The sequence below is a fragment of the Furipterus horrens genome, unplaced genomic scaffold, assembly GCF_987537825.1.
Source record: "Furipterus horrens unplaced genomic scaffold, mFurHor1.1.pri manual_scaffold_1, whole genome shotgun sequence".
Lineage (NCBI taxonomy): Eukaryota > Metazoa > Chordata > Mammalia > Chiroptera > Furipteridae > Furipterus > Furipterus horrens.
Genome location: NW_028327171.1, coordinates 180230556 through 180247524, shown reverse-complemented (window position 1 = coordinate 180247524; position 16969 = coordinate 180230556). Strand labels below are relative to the sequence as shown.

The 16969-nt window shown below is 30.1% G+C and overlaps 1 protein-coding gene across 4 annotated transcripts in view; it reads right to left on the bottom strand.

Moving 5' to 3' along the window:
• Nucleotides 1-415: 415 nt before the first annotated feature.
• The window catches only part of GULP1 (GULP PTB domain containing engulfment adaptor 1), a 220110-nt gene continuing 203556 nt past the window's right edge, over nt 416-16969 (bottom strand). For 2 of the 4 annotated variants that reach the window (XM_090281530.1, XM_090281539.1), the window contains 4 exons: nt 13424-13648; nt 11728-11866; nt 7713-7807; nt 416-2207 (listed from right to left, as the gene is read on the bottom strand). In XM_090281530.1, coding sequence (XP_090137656.1) covers nt 2136-2207; nt 7713-7807; nt 11728-11866; nt 13424-13648 — 531 coding nt within the window. In that variant the 3' untranslated portion in view covers nt 416-2135. The remainder of the gene's footprint in view (nt 2208-7712; nt 7808-11727; nt 11867-13423; nt 13649-16969) is intronic. The other 2 variants (XM_090281549.1, XM_090281560.1) reach the window with 1 other exon arrangement.

Here is a 16969-nt window from a genome sequence, read left to right as displayed (position 1 = left end):
GATAACCCATTAGCCACAAGTTGAATTTTATTATCACTTTTTAAGACCATCAGCCAAGACATGCTTTGTATTATTACAAGGCTAAAATGACTCTTAATTTTGAAAAGATGTATTTTTATAATATAGTTACTGTACGAGAGGCTTCTGGTGAAAGTAACCAAACTATGACCTCGCTCATCAGCAGGATCACATTCATTGTTTTCACAACTGAATGATGCTTGCTCATGAGGCTGAAATGCGTGTGGGCTGCAAGAAATGAAATTTAAGTTCTTTCTTTTTTCTGTCTCTGTTTTTGTTTCTTTTGTTTCCAGTCTGTGACCAGAAAAATCTGGCATGTAATTAGCTCTAGAAATTGTCTTAATTAGAGATTATTTAATGAGCAAATTATACAGTTTAATTCAAATCATTTATTCTCAGCAAAATCAAACATATCATTGAGTTTACATAGAAATACAATTTTTAACTGGATCTTCATAAAAATGCACTGGTGAAATAAATTTTCATAATTAATTACCAATTATGGACTATTTAACCATGCCAGTAGCAGAATTGATTACCATTAAAATTGGTAATGTATCTTAAATGTGCAAATACCACCTTAAGTATTCTATTGTGTTACCATTGATAATAAATGGCCACTAAATATATACCTATTACATAAAGCTTTTTAAAGTACAATAAAAATACAAATTCTATCTGTTAAAAAAAAAGCCATTGATATGGCTTCTAAACGTCCTCATTATACAAATTCCAAAATACTATATGACAAACAAAATTATAAAGATTTTTTTTTTTTATGAAACATATACTACCTTCTAATTAAGATACAACTTAGCAGATACCAGAGAACAAACAGGAGGCTTATATATATAACATAGAACATGATGAAGATAACATACAAATACAATATTGCATAAGCTATTTAATTTCTTTTTCTAGTGAAAATGTATCTTTAGCACTAAAAGAAAATTTCCAAGAGTAAAAGAGAAGAAAAATCTGTTTTTGAGAACTATCCTTGATCTAACCTCATTGATACATTTTTTCTTACAATGTAACAAACCAAATCATAAGTTTTAACCATAAATTTTTGTTCTGAGTAAAAATATTATTCATGTTAAAAACTATAAACTGAGTAGCAACTTGATTTTTGTGAAAAAATGAGATTCTACCTTCAACAACAAAAAATTAAATTTGCTAAATAACGTTGATGATTCATGAAGAATAGTTGCCATAGATTTTACAGTATCAAAACTAATGGGGCATCACAATATTCTGAGACAAAAATATATTTGGTAAAGTAAATATGAGTAACAGACATTGCAACTATAGACAGCTTACATTCCAAATGCTTTTTCAGGACACATGAGATCCAATAATGTTTACATGTTTGGGAATGTAACTTATCTCATTAGAAATTAAATTTTAAGTGTTTTGTAAATAGCAAATTTTTATTTTTTACACAATATTTATTTATGAAATAAAATATTTAGAGTATAACTGATGATAATAACTAATATTATTACCTTGCATTTACTAATACTCTAAAAACATTTGGTTTAATTATTACAAGAATTTATATTTTTGTTAGTTTACCTGCTAAAAATGATCTGGTGACATTGTATTCAAAGCTTGCATTTCCCAATGATATGAAACTACATTTCATACATAAAATGACATCCTTCTAATGAATGGTAACATGTTTATTGGTTTCAATACAGTATTAGGTTTGGCATCAGTATATCTCTTTAGGACATTGAAAGGTATCATTAAGGTATGGCTTTTGGGAAATCAATAATAATCTAGCAGCCTGGTATATGAACACAAATTTCAAGATGCTAACTATTTAGAACCAGATACATGATAGATATTTGGATAATTTGTCTTTGATTACAAATTCTTCTATAATAGGAACAGAAATGAACATAAAAGAATGCTTTACAGTGAGTTTTTAAAATAAAATGTTATAGATCAATAGTGAATCTATGAGAAAATTTTACTGAAATAAATTTCAAAAAGTGAAGATATTAAAAAATATATTGGCACAAGTATAATACCTGTCACAAAGTAATAACGAATGATATATATATATGTAGATAAAATAAATTTAACAAGAATCAAAAACTCATTTCTTGACATCAGCACCTGCTGTCTAATGGGTCGAGAGAAAATACTGTGCCTTCAAGAGTTAGTCCCATTTTGAACCCCTCCTGTAAAACAAAATAAAATAATTAAAATAGGAAATGCTCATGGCAAAAAAAAAAGAAAAATCAGTATATCAAAGAGACTATGAACTATTAATCCATTAGGATTAATTTTCAAAAAAATACATGTGAAGTTAACATGCATGAGAGACAGAAAAAACTGAAATATAAGGAATTAAGCAATTTTAAGATTTAAATGTTTTTCAGTAGTCTATCATTCTTAAATCCCTCTGTTGGCTTTAAAGATTGATATTCACTTAAAAAAATAATATTAAATATAAGTAAGATAGTTAAATCTCAAATTGATGAACAGTTCTGGAGAGCCTGCTAGTTTTCACCCTTACTTTATGGTTACCATTGTTTGGAGCCAAATAAACTGCGTTTAGGAAGTGCAATGCCACATCCCAGGCGGAACACAGAAAGAACTGCAGAGCACTTTGCCTCGGAGACAGCTTCCCTTACTAGGCCTGAGGTTACTTGTAGTTGCAAGATGCTACTTTGAATCCCACACCACCTAGCATGGTTTAGATGTTTTTGGAAATGAAGTTCCCTTTGATATAGTTACAGCAAATACACAACTGCTGTGTAAGATTGTTTATGTTTTGTTTTATTCCTTAGGTTTTGAGTTAAAAGTTAATGGCCAGAAAAAGGAAAAGTTTTCTTTCTCTACTTCAAGCTCTCTTCTTTTTTTGCATAAGATAGATAATTGAAATACAAGCTACTTCCATCCCACTTTTGTCTGTAAATCTTTGCTCACTGACTTGCAAAGAGGAGATGAAAAGCACAGACTCACACTGATCAAGGAAGTTGGAGGCTACATTGTAGGTTTTCTTGTAGAAGAAGTGTGGCAGCATCTCTCTCTTCACATATATGTATACGTATACATATACAAATATAAATATATGTAAAAATATATTTCTAACTTTCTTACAGAACTGAAATTTTGTTCCTTGAGAGCATCTATAGTTTGGGGTGGCCATATGACACATTTTTGGCAAATGAGATGTAAATAGCAGTCTATTCCATAGGTGAAAAAAAGGCCTCTCAAAAATAAGGCTTTGTCCCATTCTGCTTTGTGTTTTAATTAGACTGGATCTGTCTGTGTGTTAACCAACAGTGTATCTCTTTGCAGTTCCCAAAATTACTTGCATTTACAACAGGTATGTAAATGTACATGCTATTAAAAATCCAATGTAAACATTATAAGGTAGAGAAAGAAGGTTGTTATAAAACTGCAAGCCATGCTTTATACTCTAGAAATGTTCAGTGCTCATCTACATTACAGAACAGACAATACAGAGCAATGCCATCATTGTAAAGGTTTTTCAAATTTTCCTCCCAGTACTTAGAATACAAATTACAGTTAGTTAAGCAAAAGTCAGAGTACTTAACCACAATTTTTTTCAAAGCTTGTTTTTATCATAAGAATATTTTGCTATATAATAGATGGACAGACAAACAGCTAGGATATATATTATATATTACTTGTGGAAAGGTTTGATACCATACAGTATTTTTAAAATTTTGCCTATTCATTCTGAAATTAACCTAGTATCACATCAATGATCCTGAAAATATTACTTATCAACGTGTTATCAGTATTTGAAAGGTTGAATAAGAAACAACGTTAATAGGACTCAATTACTATTTCAATAATCAAAAAAGTTTATCACTTAAAAGATGATCTCCATGGTGATTTTATAAGGATCCTTTCAAAGTTCCCTTGAATTAATTTAATCATCCCAACTAACAGACACGCTGTTATGTAGCTCCTTGGTTATTTTCTTCTACAGTAGAATTTCTCATACATTATCTGACCTCCATTCCTAGGTCTCATTTTGTGAATCGTAGTTTAACAGACTCCAAATCCATCTAGAATTTGCACATCTTCTAGAATTTTAAACTTCTGAATAAAAATGAGGCTTTATTTATGTAGTGACGAAAATTACAAACACCACACAAAAATAATTTTATTAATATATTCATTTTTCATATAAAATAGTTTGCTCAATTGTATTTTCCAATTTTTTGAAATAGGGAGAGAAGCACATTAAGGAAGGAAAAATCACTAATATGCAAAAATTGTGAACATGTTGAGATAAGTCCTTTGAGTCTCCTTTCTTTCTATCTATGGGTTAAAAAATTTTTTTTGATAAAAATATAAAAACATTTATGTTACATATAACTTATTAATGCATTATGTATATTATATAGAATTTTCTATATTTTTAATGATGGCAAAACAAACTTTCTATTATTATTTTGAATCCACATTAAACTAATTTAATGACTATATAACATTCTATTAATTTTTAATATGATTTACTAGTTTCTAGTATTCTACAATTATTAAGGCTAACTATATTTTTTTCTTAGTTTTCACACATAATTATTTTTCCTTAGAATAGATTATATTAATTTTTTATTAAAAGTACAAATACAAGTATTAATAACGAAGTATCCTCCAAAGGAATGCTATGGACTGACTCTAGCCAGCAATGATTCAGAGAGCCTATTTCATCACACTTGCACTAGTATTGTTTATTAGTAAGAAAATAATATTTATAATTTTCTAGATCAAAACACATTTATAATTCTTTACTTAATTTGTATGTATTTTTTTCTGATTGAACTAAACATGTCTACATGTATAGCAGCTACTTGTGATTTTCTTTTGTAAAAATTCATCTGTTTATTTGTCTAGTTTCCTAAATATTTTTTTACTTACTTTAATTATTTATATGTGATACAGTTATTTTTAAAGAGAACACTTAAAAACAATACAAGTTCTTCTGTAGAAGACTATATGTTCATATAAAATATTCTCTTATAAAAATTTCTCACCAAATAAAGTCTGATCAATATTCACTTATATTTCAAACATTTTAAACTGCCTAATGCTTATGAAATATATTTGAATGTTTGCTGTTTCTGCTGTACATTGATTCTCCAAAATTATTAGCCAGCTGACTTAACGCCACTTAATGCATAATCCTTTCACCATGCATTAACCTGCCATGCTTTTTAAAAAAACATATTAAGTTATTGTAACTTACAAGGTACACTTCTGGGTTATCAATACTATTACACTGATTTGCCTGTTGGTGCTTTGTATCCAGAAGTTTAAGTTACAGCAAGTGAAAAAAACTATATTATTGCTTTCAAATAAATATCTAATTTTCTAAAACTTTGTAATGAAACATGGCTTAACATTTCTGATTGAATTTTACATGTATGAGATGTTTCTATGATTTCCTCTGTAAATGAACAAGGAAAACCAAATATTTCAGTAGGCTTATTAACTCAGCATAATGGTTTATATAACCCATTGTACTGTATAAATTTTTTTAATATATGCGAAGATAAAAATAGTAGCTGAAGGTGTGCATTTGATTAATAAGGCTAACTAGATTACAATAAAAGTCACTGTAGACTTTAAATAAAAATATTATTTTAATTCAGTTAAAGTCATCTTGCAAGTAAACCCTGGATTCAAAGAAACAGATAAACAATTAGATGAACAATGCATTAGTGACTAAGTCATTGAAAAAATACTTTTTTAAAAGACAGATTGTAAGATCTCTCTAAACACAAGTAATAATCAGACATCCATATAAAATTTATTTGAATATTTATTAAATAAAGCATGCAAGTAATAAGGTTTTAACTTAAAAAATTTTAAGGTGTTTAAAATTATTATGAAAATAATATACCAACCATCTCTGGCGCTACCCACCATGAAGCAGAAAAGAATAAAAAGGACATTAAGAAAATATTAGAAATGGCAAAAACTAAAATAAAAGCAAAAATACCACAGCTTAACATTATTTGACTAACACATCATGAAATCATTCCAACAGTGTTTCTCAAAATGGGTTCCTACAAAAATCTAAAGTTGTAAGCTTATCTTCAAAAAATCTATAAAAAAAATTCAGTTTGTGACAATATAAAAATCCTTAATAGAAAAGTACTCTGAAAACAAACACTACCCCATCAGTGCCCATATCCATATTTACCCTTACAAAAGCATTAATCCCAAGGAGTACAAGCCTAATTAACAAAACTAATAAAAAAGGAAATCAACTGATTGCATATGAAAGAAATAAAGCATCACTGATAAATTATTATGCACTATTTAAGTAAAGGTTTCATAATATTTGAAATAAAGCAAAGAGACGGGGAAATTGTGCCATCAAATAGAATACATGCTGAAATCAACATAAGTCTGATATTGGTCATTTTAGTTTCAGCCAAATAACACCATTCATCCTGTTATGCTGACATTCTTTATTTGAATTTTAGAGTTGTAATTTTGCTTTTATTTATGGTGATTTTTGAATTAATATTTGTATTACAGCTTCAAGGATAAGTTGTTTATAATGTTTTATAAATATTTTTTAAATGTTATAACCATTTAAACAAACATTAAGTTTTTAAAATAATTTTCATTAAAAAAGGTATTAACCACTCAAATTGAGAAATGCTTTTTCAGCATGTTCTTTGAAAACATCAAAGCATATATTAAATAAACCAACTTTCAAAATGCAGACAATATTAAATCTAGAAAAATAGAAAAAATCAAATTATACCTAGAAAGTATGACTGCTTCATAGATACAGTCCCAAATAAACAGATGGGTATTTATATTATCTTTCTAGGAAAGAGTGTTAGAAGGTCAGAATGCAACCACTAATTTTTTTTCTGGGAAATGAAGCATAGAGCATGTTAATAAATAAAAATGGCTCCTCTTTTCCACCTTTTCTGAATCCCAGCTTCAGCTTCATACAATTTACCTCGTCTGCATTTGTGCATGTGTGTATGTGTGTGTGTGTGTCTTTGATAAAAGCTAGCATATAATAACTTCACCAAAATATAAAGTAAAAATATAAACAGAAGACTTTAATATTTATAAGAATATTAATTAATCATGACCCATTCTACAGAGCTCTTAAAACCAGTATCTTCAACTTCAGGAACAATTCAGAATTGAAAAATAAAAGTGGAGAAAGAACAAAAACCCAACTGAACACACTCCTTAAAAACTTGTCACTGGGTGTTGGCTTTTCAATAAGAGCCCCAAAGTTACGGAGTATAGCTATCATGCTTCCTTCTTTTTAGGGAGACTGACTTTAGTCTTATAAAGATTTTCCTTCAATTACCCATTCACAATTTTGAAACTCATAACTGTTAAGATTGAGATTAATTTTTATAAATCCAGTCTAATGACATTTTAATTCTTGGATTTCAAAATAACAAATCATTAGAATCCATGTAATTTTGTATAAAAGCATGAAGCATCTTATTACCATTGTAAATTGTACCATTAAGAACAAATCAAAAACTTACCCTTAGCCTCTGTAAGAGTATTTTTAGGACTAAATGTATTATTATATTAAAGTAATTATTTCAAGTAAGTTTTTATACCATTAATAATCCAGGAAAAGGACAGTTCTGGTATATAGCATCTCTTATTAAAAAGAACATTTATGGGCCAATCTGTTAAATAATCACCTGCATTTCATCTAATTTTGATTGAATATCTGGAGGGAAATCCCCCGCTCCACAATTAAATGGGTCAAAAGGTTCTGCTCCAAACAGGTCCCGTTCTAAAGAGAAGAACATCACTTAGTGTATGAATGACAAAAAGTGAGATGCAGTGTGTTATATTTAAAAGGCATAATTGCATAAACAAATACTTACGTGACCAAATGAGCTACCATCCACAGTTAAACTTTATTCTGGCCTTTCCTGAGCTTAGGCTAGTTAATTGCCAACAAATAAGCAAAGATTCATTTTATAATGATATTAAAAACTAGTTTCAAAAGATTATTATCCGGAGATGTCTCTGTGTCTTTCATTAAGGCTTCTTAATTCAGATTCACCAAATATTTGATAATTAATATATTACAATACCTACATTTTACTGAAGCAATTTAAGTGTATTAAAATGAATGTGCTACTCATTGAGACTTCCCTATCTCATTTACTGATGACTTTGCCAACACAACAGTGAAGCAATATGTAGGACTAACTAGATTAGTAGGTAATTTCACTCATAGTTCACATACTTTTATCTCAGAAAAAAAAATTAAGGAGCATCATCTCCTGTAGTGTGAAATTATTTCATCTTCTTAGATAACCACAATGAGAGAGGTTGTTTTAAAATGCCTCTTATCCCAGAAACAAATTTCTTTTTAAAAATAGTAGCAATGGAGTATCAAAAAGCTCTGCGTACATATGAAGTATGCATTGTTTTATTTTTATCACGAAAGAAATATCCAAGTTAAAATCAATAGCTATGATTGATAAGGCTATGTCTTATTATATAATAGAAAAAGTTTTTAAAATGGTTAAGAAATTTCTTTCCTCTGAATCAATTCAAGTAAAGTCCTAATTGACTAAAATAGAATTTCAAATTATATCTGGGCATGGAATTTATAATGTAGTAAGACTTTAATTTTTCAGGAAACCATAACTACATTCTCTAAATTCAATGCTATGTAAGAAATGATATTTATGCTGCTTCAGTTCTGCCATACCCTCTATATCACACACTCCTATTATACTGGCTTCTCCAGTTATAACATTTTGTAAATGCTTAGAAGTTTCTGGTTCTGGTAAGTATTGTATAAATAAGAGGGACATATTTTATCATCCAAATAAAGACACTTTTAAGAGTGAAAGGAGAAGAATTAAAAAAAAAAAAAGAGTGAAAGGAGCACTACCAATAATTCTACCAGAACAAAAGGAATAGCCAGGACTGTAAGAAAATGGGAATTTGTTGCCATCTTATACATATATAACTTATCAGTATTACTGTTTTTATAATGTATTTCCTCAGTCTAATGTTGCTCAGGCAATAAACCAGAATTTAGAGAACAGAGGAACTTTTCTTTAGGAGTATCCTGGTTACCACCATTCCACGAGTACACCGAACAATGTTTTACACACGGTAGATGTTGGTCAAAAAATGAATCAATAAAGAGAAAGAACTGCTGATGAGAGGAATAGAGATGTCCATTACTTAGATTTTCTGAAGTCTGCACTCGAAATTACCAAAGATTTCAGATAGGCTTAAAGGGACCTTTGACATTCCTGAAATGCAGTACAAAATTTTGTATAAGTGGATATGTTGCGTTTTTCTGTAAAGAGGTTTCATAACTTTTATCACACTCAAGGGTTCATGACTCCCCGCAACTTAAGCAGCTACCATATTTACATATTAATATCATGTAAATTAATAAATGTTACAGAGCTCTAGGTCATGTTTTGGTCAGCTCAGATGAATCTACAATTCATAACAAAATATCACAGTCAATTTCTAAGGAAAAAAGTTATATAATTAATAACATTAAAATTATTTAAGTTTAATATAAGAGTAAAAGAATAAAAACTAATAGATAATACTTCACTCAGTCATTCTTTATTTTTCCACTAGATAGTTATTGAACACATATTATGTGCCATGTATTTTGCTAAGTAATTTTTGTTAGAATTAAAGTAGTAAGAAAGGACTAAGTTTTTCCCTCACAGAATTTAGAGTCAATCAGGGAACATAGTATTAAACAAATTAATTAAGTCTGTACATATTCAAAGATCAATAACATGTTTTGGAGAACTAGTAGGGTTCTCGTGTAGTAAAGAGAGAAATGCAGGAGAAATCTTACAGGTATCTGCTTCTATGTATTTAGTAGATAATGAAAAATAAATTGAGAACATTTAAAGTTTCATTTAAAGAAAAATTCCTATTACCAAAACCCCACTGTATTAGAGTTTTAGACAATTTTACAGTTAAAATAAAGTTGAACAATTGGTCCTTAAATAGTCAGTATAGATACTGCAGGAGTAACCAGGAATATCTATCTATCTATCAGATAGTGTTTCTATCTACTGACATATTGCTATAGTTCTTAAACTTTGGCACTCGGGATAGGTAGACATTTAGAAATGCAGCATGGTGTTAACTTCAATTTCTCATTGACGAATACCATAAAGCCACTTGACCATTTCAAACTCACTGACATCTAAAACAGAACTCATTATTTACTCTTTCTCTGCCTCCAGTTTTCCCCCATTAACAACATTGGGTCTAAAATCCTAAACCATAACTGATTTTGAAATCTCAGTCACCATCCAGATAGATTATTCCTTCTAAATATCTTAAAGTCTATTTACTGTTTTTTAATTTATATTTTAACTTGGATTAAAATCCTCCATCATGGATATGTTGCTGATTTATATTTCAAATTCCAGTATGTAACCCAAGTCTAGTGTATATCTTAAATAAATGCCCATTGAATTAAATAAAGGAATGAGTAAATTAATGATGAAGTCCAAGTAAGTAAAAACAGCAGTAGAGGAAGAGTTGTGGGAAACTTTATGGACAAAATGGATCCCATTACCATATCGAGATATTGGCAACATTTTCTAAACACACTATGATGTATTATTATAATTTTGCATTGGCACAAAATATACTTAGAGTTTTTATATATATGTATAGGTATATATATATATATGTATATATATATATATGTGTGTGTGTGTGTGTGTGTGTATGCCAACTTAAAGTATTGAATATTTCCATGAACTGATGTTTAAAGTTCTGAATGTTATTACTTCATATTTACAAATATGTCTTCTAAAATTTAATGAATGCCTAACGTGCAAAATACTGTATTAAGTTCCACAGGGGAAAAAATCAACTATAGGCTCTGACATGCTTTAAAGCCTTAAGCTAAAACTTCAGAGTTATATTGAAAATGTCCTAATGTCAACCACAGAGGATGCAGTAAAGCACATTATGTAAAATTCTCTTTTCTTCAGTTTCCCTTTGGACATCATGACTGATCATGGCCATTGGGAACTACTCTTTCAGTTTCTGTGACAGGATGTAGATCAACATACAGACAAAATATTGACAATGAGCGTCTGTTGGATGCTTTCTAATTCATCGAAAAGAGACTTTTATGTTCCTTCTAGATACGTAGAAAGTAATAAATCAGAAAATTAATGCATTTGTAACATTTTAGATATCAAAAAATGTACTCTTACATAGGGTTAATGAACAAATCATGGAATTCATAGATTTATGTATTTCTTCAGCTAAGACTATCCATTCACTCCATGATAACCAAAAATTAAGACTGAGCTCTATTAAATATGTCAAGAATCACTAAAATAATTACCATCAGAGTTGTTTTTAATAATTAAATTAAAACATTGAAAATATAACCCCCCACACAATCAAAATATAATTAAGTGCTTTGCATTATAATGTGATTAGCTCTACACAAGAATATTATTTTTCATAAAACAATTTTAAATGCAAATAATTATATCTTAATAGTACACTCTAAAATATAATTTACTGAATGTGGCACATATATATATATAAACATAATGCTTTTGTAATTAAAATTTTTAGTGAGCCTGTTAAAGATATATAATTTCACATAAATTATTAAATAACATTTAAAATGTATACAAATGAAGTAAAGAATATGAATTTGTTTAGAAAGCTTACTAGTCTCAGTAGATCTACTAGGTATGGGAGGTGGCTGTGTGCCATTGGGAGTAGGTGTTGAAGACTGGTGTGATATTGGAGAAAATGGAATCATATCAAAGATGTCAGTGGAGGGTGACTTAGGTGTCACACTGCCTGCCTGCAATGAAAACAATATGAATTAGGGTTGTACTTCTTGTAGACACATTATAATGCTAAATATTTCATATGCATATAAAAAAATATATATAAAACAACAAATTCAATTGAATGAAAAATGGTTAAAAATTGGCAACTTCATATTGTTCAATTATGCTAAATGGTCATTGCAGAGAAAGCAATACAAAATTTCTGCAAAAATGTTCTCAAAGATAATGGCAAACATAGTGACAATACCATTGTAGATAGATATAAAAGAAATAACTGCCATTTGTATAAGAGAATTGAAAACGTTAGAAACTATATAAAACACAATTTCAATAATTTATTTTACTTAAGATTATGTTTTAAACAGAAATAATTAAACCTAAGTGATGTGCCTTCTTAAATATAACCATACAAATGCACTTGAGAACACATTTAAAAAATTTTAAAGGGTATATTTTCATTAGTGTTTATAACTACAAATGACAGCCAACTATTAGATTTATTGCAGTGTCTTTTATCCTGAATAAGATTTAATCAAGTTTTTTATAATACATAAGTACCTTGTAAAATAAATTAATAATCACTAAATATACCACCAAAATAATTGTTATCTGGGTCAGTCTGGGCAACATATAATGTAAGAATGAAACAATCATCACTTTGTCATTTAGGGAAAAAATAGACAAACACACATATAGTCCATAACATTTAAAAAGTAATAATAAAAATAAAAAAATTTCCATTTTGTAGAGGGATAGGAAAAATTAGCTTTTTCTATAAGAGCATGAACAGATATTGCTTAGAGTGGTTTATATTAAAATTAAGAGTTCTCAAAATATACTTATTTTTCTGATTCACAGATGATGAGAGCAATGAAGAATAATAAAGCTGTTTAGATGTAAAGAGAGACATTTGCCATTAACATGATTGTTAGTACATGTTTTCATGCAGGGAAATTGCTGTCATTTCCCCATTTTTTACAACCTGTTTATTTTAACATAAATACTGTCTATCCAAAGACTTCCAGGCCACTTTATACCTCAGCACTTCCCACCTATTCAGGAATATTGTTGTTCTAATCATCTCAACTGTAATTAAAAGCAAAACAACCAAAAATGTCTTTACTCTGTCCTTTCTTTATTCCTCTAGCCTCTCATCTCTCTTTATCTTCCATCCAAGGCTAAGTAAGCTCTTTGAAAAAGATATTACATTCCTTGCCTTAACTTTCATCTCCTTCAGTCCTCAACTCACACCAATCTAACTTTACTATTTATGCACTGAATCTACTGAAACTGCTTTTACCAATATCGTCAATAACCTTATTTCCCAACTGTCTTTGAAATACCTGTTCTAGTTCATCTTTCTGTGAATTTGTACTCCATCAACACTCTCTACTTGAAACTATCTGCTATCAGGTAACCAAAGAAAGCACAAATGACATACAAAGGCCCCAGATCACATCCCATTTTTCAAGATATAGCTGTATACCCACTAATATATAAATAACACATTTTAGCAGAATTAAAAAAAAATAAGTGGGATAATAAAATTTTTCTGTTTAGAAAGTTACATGAGGTCTTGGAATGCTGCGCTCACTGACTGGCTTGGGAAGGCCACATTTAGAAGGTGGTGGTATTAACAGTCCCAACGATAGTGTGGAATCAGTTGAGTTGACAGGAGAGACAGTAATGGAAGAAATACTTAGACAGGGAGAAGATTCATCACTACTACGCCAGTAAGAGGATGAGCATCTCTGAAACCCATGTTGCTCATGATCAGACATTGTGTGCAGCAGCTGTAAAGAAAGGACAGAGAAATAGACTAAGGAGAAGAAAGGAGACATGGAGGGAAAAAAAAGTACGTATGAAAATTTGTTTGTAAAATAGTATTTTTTTGAAAAGGATAAGTAAGTTGAAGATAATTTTACTAACAGTTAAACAGGTAGTTTTAGTAAAGTTTAGTAGAGCAGATTTTCCTATTGTGACAGTCCTTGGATTCTGGATTGTTTAATTTGACCATTTTTACTGAAATATAACATTTTTAGATATTTAAATAAAATATTGCATTCATTAGAACTTGAGAGGAAGACAGTGGAGAGGAAACTAAAGAAAACTTAAAGATTTACTTTGGAGAGAGTCTCTGTATAATGAAATGAAAAAAGGAAAGAGTAATAAAATAAAAAAGTCACTGAAGTAGAAGTAAAGTCTAGTAAAAGGGAAAGGGGCTAGTCAGGGAACTAGTATAAATGACCCATGGACATGAACAATAGGATGAGGATTGACTGTGGGAGAGGGCGTGGTGGGTGGGACAGGGGAGAGCAATGGGAGGAAATTGGGACAATGTAATAGAACAATAATAAAAATTTTTGTAGGTAAAGATAAATATATAAAAATAAAAAATTGAGACTGTAGAACTTTCAAAAAGGGTCACAAGAATTATTTTATATTTAATCCTCAAACATTATTTTGAAATATTAGAATTATGTTATGTCCTGATTGTAATAAAGATACAGAAATTAAGGCCCATAGATTTTTTGTGAGTTATTCCTACATGAGGTAAAAAAGCAGAGCCAAACTTCAAAACAATTGACTTCAAGCATCATGCCCTTCCTCTAGATAGTGAGTTCCAAATAGTAAGACCTTTCAAGGATAAGCAGAGGGAGCTTATAAGCATCTTAATATATCTGAGAGATAATAAATAATAAGATAATATGCAAGTAGAACACTACTGATGTCTGAACATCAGTCTTTGGATGACTTTTAAAGGCTATTTCTATTACAGCCTATTGAAAAGCTTCTGTCAAGAACTGAGCCAGAGATAGTTGAGCTGCCAGGTGTCAGTTTAAACAAGTCAATTTGCATTTCTCTGATGATCAGTGACATTGAGCAACTTTTCATGTCTATCCGCTACCTGTATGTCCTTTTTGGAGAAGTGTCTATTCAGGTCTTTTGCCCATTTTTAAATTGTATTGTTTGTTTTTGGGGTGTTGAGTTTTGTAAGTTTTTTATAAATTTTGGATATTAACCTCTTATCAGTGAGTATGTTCTCCTATTCCAAGGGTTGTCTTTTTATTGTGTTGAGGGTTTCCAGTCATCAAAGAAATATAACGTAAAACCACAATGAGATATCACCTCACACCTGTCAGAATGGCTATCATCAAATCAACAAACAACCAGTGCTGGTGAGGATGTGGAGAAAGGGGAACCCTTTGCACTGTTGGTGGGAACGCAGACTGGTGCAGCCACTGTGGAAAGCAATATGGAGATACTTCAAAAAATTAAAAATGGAACTGCCTTTTGACCTAGCGATCCCACTTCTGGGAATATATCCAAAGGAACCCAAAACACTAATTCTAAACAGCATAAGCACCCTTATCTTCATTGCAGCGTTATTTATAATCACCAAGATTTGAAAGCAGCCCAAATGTCCATCAGTAAATGAGCAGATAAAACAACTGTGGGACATTTACACAATGGAATACTACTTGATTATAAAAAAGAAGAAAATTTTACCCTTTACTACAGCATGGATGGCATCTGGTTTGCCAGATGCAGCCTTTGTGATTGCCTATGATAGGGCCTGAAAAATCACACATAGAATTTAGCCTGGAGACAGACCCCTCCACTACAAATCACACTGGAGAAATTCTTCAACACTAATATGATTTTGAGGCAGCCAACACAAATATGGCTTGTGATAAATCTTATTGTGTAAGGTTGTAAATAAAATTCTAGTTAGGAAGATCAACAAGTTTGAAGAAAATCTTTAAGCTAGGAACTACTTGTTCACACATTTCTAGAGGCGCAGATAGAAGGCAATGTAGTGAGAGATTCAAGTTGAGGGAAGGTTGTAGTTGGGAAGCAAAATCTGATGGTCTGACTTACATAATTATCATTCTATTAATATGCATAAACAATTACATACTCATTGCTTTCTCTATTGATCTCTATGATGATCTTTGTATTATATTAATCTATAGATATGTACACATGTTTGTATGTATCTATACATATTTTGAAGTCTGTTTTATGATCCACAAAGGTTATTGTATAATTTTGATTGGTGGCCACTTTTTACTTAATTTTAGGTAACAACTGTAAGCTCCTTGTGAATAAAATTTTGTTTTTCTAAAATACTCTGTATTGCACATTGGAGTACTAGATATATTATGGATATTTATTGTCTAATTTATGCTAGAGAAATTTTTTAACTTAAACTGTAAATTGATAAGGATGTCTGTACTGAGTAAAACATAGTAAGATATTAAGAGGACGCTGTCTTTGGTATGGCTTTTATAAATATATCATAAATAAAAGTACTTTAAATGTTTTATGATTTGTATTGGCCAAAATACCTTTGCAAGGCACCTCTCAAAACAAACTAAAGACAAAAAAACCTAACTTTAAAGTGCTCTAGTATTTTATCATGGCACTAATATAATGCATCTAATTCCTCTGAGAAGATATACAAATGAAGAATCTATATGATATGAAAATAATCAAGCATTTAAATATGCCAATTAAGAGGTATTTTTATTTTCTAAATGGTAAAGCAGGAATATCAATAATTTTTGGTATCTAAAGTTTAAGACTCTTAACACCTAACTATTACAGATTTTCTTTGGATCATCAGTAATACAGATGTGGTCAACAAGTACTTTTTCTTTGGGTCACACAGGTCTCTTTTTAGTATTGACTCAGTTGCTTACAGGTAAATATTAAGGGACTGAGCATTAAAATCCAGAGCTTTTCTTGTGAAGGTAGAAAATCTAGAAAGTGGGTTCAAAAACTTGTATGAAAGTAATTGATTTGCATTGAGTATCTGCTGTGCATTTTAGGTGAAGTGTATTCTCTCCAATTAAACACTACTGACACATGCCCATTTCATAATTCATGTCACAGTATGAACTCTGAGCTCTGTTGACATTTGAGTTTGATTCCTAACTTAAAAGCGATTCAAGTCAAGGAATTAGATGTTGCATCCAATTCCTTAAAAGAATGAAATCTAAGCCAAGTGTATTTACATAGAGATACATTTCAGTAGTTTTTGATTCTGTACCAAACAGGCCTATTAAATGAGAATAAGAACATGTCAATACAGCACTTAAATGCCACAC